Raw genomic sequence first — 8174 nt, 5'->3', positions numbered from 1 at the left:
CATTGTGATCTCACATTTACATAGACTATATAATGGCCTAACACAGAAGCACAAAAAGGAGTGTTTTACACCAGCTGGAAGCAGGGAGGTAAGAGGAAAATGACTAAAGAAAGAAACATTCAGTTAGGCAAGATAATTTCTTGAGACTACTTATTGGACTATGACTGAAAATACTGTTCTTTAAAAGTAACATACTACCATGTGTTACTGATTAAAAATGAGTGGTCTACTTACCACCAGATGAATTATATCAGCATGGTGCTGAGTGTAGATGGGCACCTAAAGAAAGTTGCCAGCATCAAACGAGATGGGGAGAGGAAGAGTGTGGCATTATGGGTTCTTCTAAGTGTTATTGTTTGGAACTGTTGGTTATTGTGGAGGAGCTTGTCATTCTGGCTTCCCAGAAATGAACTCAGCTGTTATCATCCAAGGAGCAGAGGACCCTGTCACTGGGAGTGGCTGTGGTTCACTTTGAGGGAGCTCTGGTGGGGACACTGAGCACTACTTTCTGTCTCTAGAGGGAAAGATGTATGCTGTTTGGTTTCTAGAAGAAGCTTGTCAATCTGGATTCCTAAGATGTACTCGACTGTTCTCATGGTTGAAGGACCTCAGGACCTCATTGTCACTGAGAATAGATATGGTACTTTTCAGGGGAGCCCAAGTCCTTATTTTGAGTGTCACTCCTTGGTTCTATTGTAGAACCTTCAACCTTCTGGCACAGCTCCTTCACCCTCCTGGCATAGACTTTATAGCTTGAACTACTGACCTTTGGGCCTTTTCAGTGAAGATCCGTAAAAGACACTCACATGAGTCATTGTTGTGGGCTCTTGACCTCCATTTGGACTTGTAGAAAGCATTGTCATGAGCTCTAAATCATCATGTGAACTCATGCAGGACATTACTCTTGCATCCAAGTATTCATTAATGTCTTTAATTAATGTCTTTAATGTTTTTCTCTTTGCAAAGCTCTTTGCAACTACACCACCACAAGTATAGATATTAGATTAAATCCTCTTCCATCCAAAAAAAGGAAATCAAAACAAAGCACAGGGATCAGGAGTCAGATATTGTAGGTGACAGGAACATTCATGACATTGATGTTGTTGCTCTTAAGGCCCCTTAGTAGCAAGTGTGTGGCAGCATCCATGGATCACATCGTCACATCAGAGAAGGAAAGCAACATATTTCTCACAATGTAACAAATTTTGCAGGTTGAAGAATCTGAGTAAGACAACAGTTGTTATCCAGGCCTTCATAAAATTATAGTTACAGGAGATTTCATTTTCAGGAAAAGTTAAGGCAAAGGAAACATCCTCACTCAACAGAAAATGATTCCTGCCTCTGACAAAATTACGTGGTTTTTTTCCATGTGCATTAAGAAGTGACCACAGACAGTTTCATATTTGCATGAAAACTGATTTGCTCAAAATTACATAGATTCTCACTGGTCTCAAAGCACATTTAAATCTGGAGACTATATACATCAATCAAGTCATAAAAGACAATTTATAGTTTATGATTGTTGATAAATACAAAATAGGACAAGAAATTTTAAAATAAGTTTTCAAATGAAATAGTTATGATATTGATGGCACAAAATATAAAAAAGTTGATTTGACATAATGGATGAGTGCAAGGATACCAGTACACAAAGTGAAAGGAGAAATGAAAGCATTTTGGTGAGATAAAGCAGAGTTAATATGTTGCAAGGAATGATGTATACCTCAAATGACTTGAGTAAAAATAGAACAAAATTGTATTATATTGGCAAAGACAGAAGTGAAATACATTTTAGTTATAAATAATCAATCAGACAAAAATATGTCAATATGCAAAATAAAATCACACCAAAATTAATAGTAAAACAAGTTCCATTTAGTATTCCTATCAAAGTTTTTTAATTATAACTATGTAGCTCTACTTCTCATATTCACATTTCTCTCTGCAGTAACATGAGCTCAAAACAATGATTCAGATTGTGTAATACGTGTACACCATAACTCAGAGTATGGAAGGCAGGAAACCTACAAAAGGGATGTTTTGGGAAACCAATTCACTTCTTCCAGGTAAGCCTAGTTCCCCTGCATTCACGACTCAAGAGAATAAAGGGGCTAATGGTGGGGAAGCAGGCACTTATTAGGATAGTTATGAACAGCCACAAAGCAGTTTTCTCAGTAAGAGCAAAGCAAACATGGAGGGTAGAAGACAGGGTGTAGAAGAACACAAAGGTGCTCACCAAAGCAAGGATGTTTTGAGAAGCTCTGGTCTCAGCAGGAGATTTACCTGAACTGTGTCTGTGGATGTGGTGGACCCGCTGCTTGTGCCTGTGAAGAATGAACACCATGGAGCCACTGGCCCATATCATGAGATTTAAACACAAAATGTCATGGGATAACGTCACTGCTGCAAAAACCGTGCCTGTGTCATTGCCAGGACACATCACTGAACAATGCTGGAAATATATAGTTCTTGAGAAGTTTTTCTTGTTCCCTTTATTAGTGATAAGCACAAAAGTTCTACTAGCTAGCAGCAGGTGCAGGACCCAGCAGAGGATGATAGAAGGGCCCATGAGTTTTACGGCTTTCTGTTTCAGTTTTGCCCAGATGTAGTCCCTGGGGCTAATGATGATGGCCTGGAAGACACTTAAAAGACAGGTGGAGTCAATGGACACACCCCTGCCCACCCTGTGAAGATAAAAAACAAACTCACATCCCAGATTGTCGAGGACGTAATCCTTCCCAAGAGCCACCATGACCTCTTGGATCCCTCTGGAGAGAATAACTAAGGAGTTGGCCACAATCAGGTGTCTGAGAAACAAATCTGTTGACCTTGACCTGTATCCATTGAAGTGGAGGATAATATAATAACATAACAGTGAGAAATTGCCCATGGTTCCAATGACAACCAGGAAAAGAAATATTATCCCAAATTTCAAATCCATGAAAGTCAATTTCTTACTGCCCAGGACTTAACATAAAGGTGCAAAATATCAGATTCTGTAAGAAAACACAAGTTTTGAGTTCAGAAAATTAAATTCAAAATGTTTTACTTAGTAGCATTCCTGGTGTATTTCTTTCTCTTGTGCATTTTCTTTTGTTAAGGGTTTCTGTTTGCAATATTTGGTTCCTATAACTAATTGTTTACCTCTACTAACTCACTCATACAACATCATTAATTAAGACATTTTAATTTACACAGATATCCTAGCTAAACAGAGCTTCTATCACACATGTAAATGCCCACGAAGACAAGATTTGGAATTGTAAGTCAGGGAGGAATAATAGAGTTATTTCAGTCCCACAGTATCAGAAAGATATGATTGCGGCCATTTGATATTCCAAATATGAGTGTAAGTTTTATATTTGATTTCTACTCAATGAATCGGTCTGATGATGACAGTTTATATGTTTGTGAAAATATATCTTTTATAAAACAGATTTATTAGTAATGATTCAAAATCTTGATCAACTAAGTAATTGCTTTTGATCAAATAAAGCTTAATAAATACAAATCCACCTTAAAATTCAAAAGGAGGGAATGATATTTCTGTGGTACTTGCTACAAATATTATTAATGATATGAGGTGATTATTGCAAATATTATGAATAACATGAAACTTAAGCTAAAGTAAGGTATACGAAGTTCAATGAGTAATCAGATATGACAAGTTCAATGAGTTGCTTTCACTGAATAATTCAATTAAAATACAGTTTTATTTTTATTTCAGATCAAGGATGTGGTATGTCAAACTTCATTTGTAATGGGTTTCAACTTTGTCAAGTGATTTACTGTACAGACCAATGATTCAGTGACCCTAGTACTGTGCTAGTGTGTGGAGGGATGTGTAGTACCTAAGACCTGTGCTCTGTCCAGGTCTGTTCAATCATATAAGTCGTGTACAGTATTAAAATGGCACAACAGAGATTTGCTATTCTTTATGCTAAAAAAAACATAGTGTTATCTATGGCAAAAATCACTGAACAAAATGTAATTTACATGTGTTAAGACGTCTTGAAATGAGAAATTTAGTCTAATAGTGAATTTTGCATTTGAAGTATTAAACATCAGCTTCATGCATGTTTCAATGTAGCTTTTTAAAAGCATTTTGCCTGAATAAGCCATCAATCCAGTCCACCTTGTATTCAGTACTAAATATTTAAAGTTTCTTTAATGCATTCTTGCTTCAACAAAGTGGAAATATGCTCCAGAAAAATATAAGGTATTTGTAAGTGGTAAAGCATAAATAAAAAAATCTTCATGAGTAGGTATTTAATGATAAATGGAAGAACTTGAGTGCACACCACCTAATTGATATTTTATAACATAGGACTTTGATTGTAAAAGATCTACTAAAAATGTAGATGCTTTGTTCTTTAGTCATTTATAGTCAACTGTGAATACATTTTGTATTTAAAAACTGTTTTCTTTCAGTTCATCCCACTCCCAGCTCAAAGCAGGAGTATAAGTCACATACGCACAAAGGAGCTCTCTTTCTCAGCTGCTCATCTGAGACTTTCTATGCTGAATATTTTCCCCAGAAAGTTTTATTGTAACACTGTTGCAGTACTTTTAGAGATGTGTAATTTCAAGGAACTGTCATTAAATAAGTTTCTACATTCTTGAAAATGAAAAAAAAAGAATCAATGGACAATCTTATTGCATTTCCCAAACTATGGTTATGAAACAAAAATATAGGGATGATGAAGAGAAAATAAACCAGTATTAATTTTAAAATTTATAAGTATGCATGCATTAGCACACATTAAATGAAAATGCTAGCAGCAAGCTGAGATTTGTAAGTTCTGTGTGTCTAAATTCACACATGCATGATTGAAATAAAAAGCTGCATAAGGGCATGGCTTTGTGTATCTTATGAACTCAAGTTTATATACTCAAATGACAAGTTTTATTAAAGATTTCCAACCCCTATCTGGATAGATCACACCGGTTTAATTTGGAGTCATTTGTGAGAAAGGTGGAATGTCTAAGACATACATCTCTTCTTACTGGCTCCACTCATGCTAGAGAAACTACTGAACATTCCTTTATGGTTTTACCCTGAATCAGTTATCAAACCAAAACTATATTTTCCTTTATGATCCTGGATTAAAGTTTCTGAAACACTTGTATTTCTCATGCCATTTGCTTCAACCCAAAGGAAACACTCACCTCACTACAACCCGCTGCCACAGCCATTTCCAGCCAAGGTGCAAATATGTGATTCCACTCTGCAATAAAAGATCTGTCGCACTGTGTTCTCAACCCCCACACAAAAGTTTGATTGTCATTTCATCTCTACTGGTAGTGACCAGAGAGACTTTGATAATTGGGAATATTGCTAACTTTTTCTAGTTGTTAATGACTAAAATACCAATTGAGTTTGTCATGAGCATCTCCAAAGAGATCATTGAAGTTTCTGCCTTTCTTCCAGACTCTAGAGAAGACAGGGTCTCAGATGGAAGCCAGAGGAAACTAAGTTCTGACACTCCTGTGACAGCAATGAGGCAGCTGTGTGGCTTGCCTGTGCTCCTCCTTTGAGAGTTTTCCTCTTTGCATAGCAGAATGCTCTTCTAGTCTCCTTACATCTAATCTGCACCACTGAAAGAAAAGTTACAAGCAGGGCAAGAGAAATAAAAAATGAAAATCTTTCAAACTCTTACAGTAAGAGGAATCATGTGAATCCAGTGTTCTACAGATGATTTTTTGGAAGGCTAGAAAATAAAACAGTGCTGAAGGAACATGTACTTTCTTCATTTTGTACATTTTTAGAGACAAGATGTATAAATAGAAGAGGTGACTTTTGTTTGGGAAGTACGAGAGGTGCAAAAATGAAAGCAGTAGGACCCAACAACTTCAGAGTGAGTCCGCCAGAGATGAGATCATATTCCTTGCTTAGTTCAACAGTCCCCTGAGCCACTTCCACAGTCATTGATGCTTGTGTTTTGCTGAGTATTTTGTGACTCACACTGGATTCTTCAACAGTCAGTTAATAAATAGAACACATGAACTGATGCAATTTTTTATTTCACTACAAATAATTCCTAATTCCTACAACTCAATTATTCAAACTCAATGCACAAATCAAATATTTGATTTCTTATAATCAACACACACCACTGTTTCACAGTCACATCCCCAGACATAGGGTCGAACAAACACACATAAACACACAATAGATGCAAAGACATACATATGCATGCACACTCACACATGTGTACAATCACATGCAGTTGTACTTTAATGTAGGTGCATTCTCACTTAGTCCCTGCACCAAAAGTGAATCTCCAGCCATAGACTTTTTATGTAAAAATGCATACCTACCATCACACTGATTCACAGTGCCACTTGTGGTTACAAATTCATCATCTCACTCTAAATAATAGAAACACAAAGCTTGGGTATATTTGTGCAAGCCTATAACTCTTGTAATCTAAAAGCCTGTGATGTGAAAATTTGAAGTTAGACTTTATCCCATGCAACATATTATTGTAGTAGACTCTATCACTATTTTACAAATAATGAAAAGCCTTGGGATATAGCTGAGTGCAAATACTTAGAGTTCAATCACAAATAGCACAATAAATAAATAAATAGAATCAGAGCTGAGGATAGAGTAGTAGCAGACCACTTCTTTGTCAGATTTGAAAGTCAATGGCTTCCTGCCACACAGAACCAGCTCAGCAAGGCTTGGACCTGCCTGCACCAACTTGCAGGCTTTCTGCTGTGCTCAGCCACCCCCGGGAATTTGGGCCTGCCTATGCCCTCAATTCTGGAGACTGGGCAGCCTGGGATGAGTTTCCCTGCACATCTCCGAGCTCCAGGCGGGAGTTTAAGATTGTTGCTCCCACCTGCTGCCTGCCAGGGAGCTTCACAGCTTCCTGCCTCACTAAACCTGCTCAGAAGGGATTTGGTCCTGCCTGCCCCACCCCCAATGACCTTCTCTCAATCCAGGGAACTGGTTGGCCAGAGTCCCAGAAGTTGAGAGCATAGAAGAGGATTTCCAACAGGTCCTGGGGAAGCCTTGTAATAACACTTGAAACACGGAAATACAGGAAAATGACAAAAGGAAAGACCAAAATAAATCTTAAGTCTCCAGCCCATCCTAAGAAAACTAATGAGATATGTACATAGAAGAAGACATATGCCATACACCCGAAATACCTGAAATAATAGCAACTGAAATAAAGAAGCAACTATGGGAAGCTTTAAAGGAATTCAAACTAGAAATAATCTCCCAGGTAAAAAAAGAAATGATTAAAGAAATGAAAGAGATACTGAACATATCTAAAGAAGACACAGTTAAAAAATTGGAGGAACTAAACAAAAAACATGGAATTACTGGGTGAACAGTACAAGAAACAAACAGAATATATGAATCAGATGCAAAGAGATGCAGGAAATCAAAAATTCCATTTAAAGTTGTCAAAACTGCCTCAGTGAAAGTGAAGACCTTGAAGACAAGACCTTTCAGACCTTGAAGACAAGATTGCAGCTAGTGAACAGGAAAGATCTTTTAAAAATAACAAGGAGTCAGGAAATCATAATTCAACAGCTGCAAGATTATAAAAATAAAAACAACATAAGATTTATAGTGATAAATGAAAAAGGAAGAGACAACATAAAGGATGTCAAGAGGATACTTAGAGAAGTAATAGCTGAAAATTTACCAAACATGAGAAAAAAAATTGACGTCAGGATCAGTGAAGCATATACAACTCCAAATAGCCATATTCAAAATAAAACTACACCCAGATATATAATAAGTATCATTCCAGAAATCAAATATAAGTATAGAACATTAAAAGCTGCCAGAGAGAAATGATAAATCACCTATAAAGGAAACCCTATCAGAATCACAGCAGACTTCTCAGCACAAACAATAAAGTCAAGAAGATTGTGGAGTAAGTATTCCAGATCCTAAAGGAAAATGATTTCCAACATAGACTGATGTAACATGCAAAATTGTACCTCAAAATGGATAGAGATACAAGATATTTCCATGACAAAGAACAGCTGAAGAACTTCATGATCACCAAGCCAATCCTGCAAAGAATACTGAAAGACAGTTTGGATACACTTAAAACCACTAAGCAAAGCATACAATTAAGCAGAACAGAAAGACAAACTTGCAACAGAGGAAAGATAACATGTCAACAATAAACCAATATATAACA

At 36.8% G+C, this 8174-nt stretch overlaps 1 protein-coding gene across 1 annotated transcript; it reads right to left on the bottom strand.

Annotated features, from left to right (window-relative positions):
• Positions 1 to 2053: 2053 nt before the first annotated feature.
• Positions 2054 to 2941, bottom strand: Cavporv1r624 (vomeronasal 1 receptor cavPorV1R624). Its single transcript, NM_001167408.1, has one exon. The coding sequence runs from the start codon at positions 2939 to 2941 to the stop codon at positions 2054 to 2056; it is 888 nt and encodes a 295-aa protein (NP_001160880.1).
• Positions 2942 to 8174: the final 5233 nt, after the last annotated feature.

The sequence above is a fragment of the Cavia porcellus genome, unplaced genomic scaffold (assembly GCF_034190915.1).
Source record: "Cavia porcellus strain 051 isolate PalLab524CR breed Dunkin Hartley unplaced genomic scaffold, mCavPor4.1 scaffold_7, whole genome shotgun sequence".
Taxonomy (NCBI): domain Eukaryota; kingdom Metazoa; phylum Chordata; class Mammalia; order Rodentia; family Caviidae; genus Cavia; species Cavia porcellus.
This window is presented reverse-complemented; position numbering and strand designations above follow the sequence as displayed.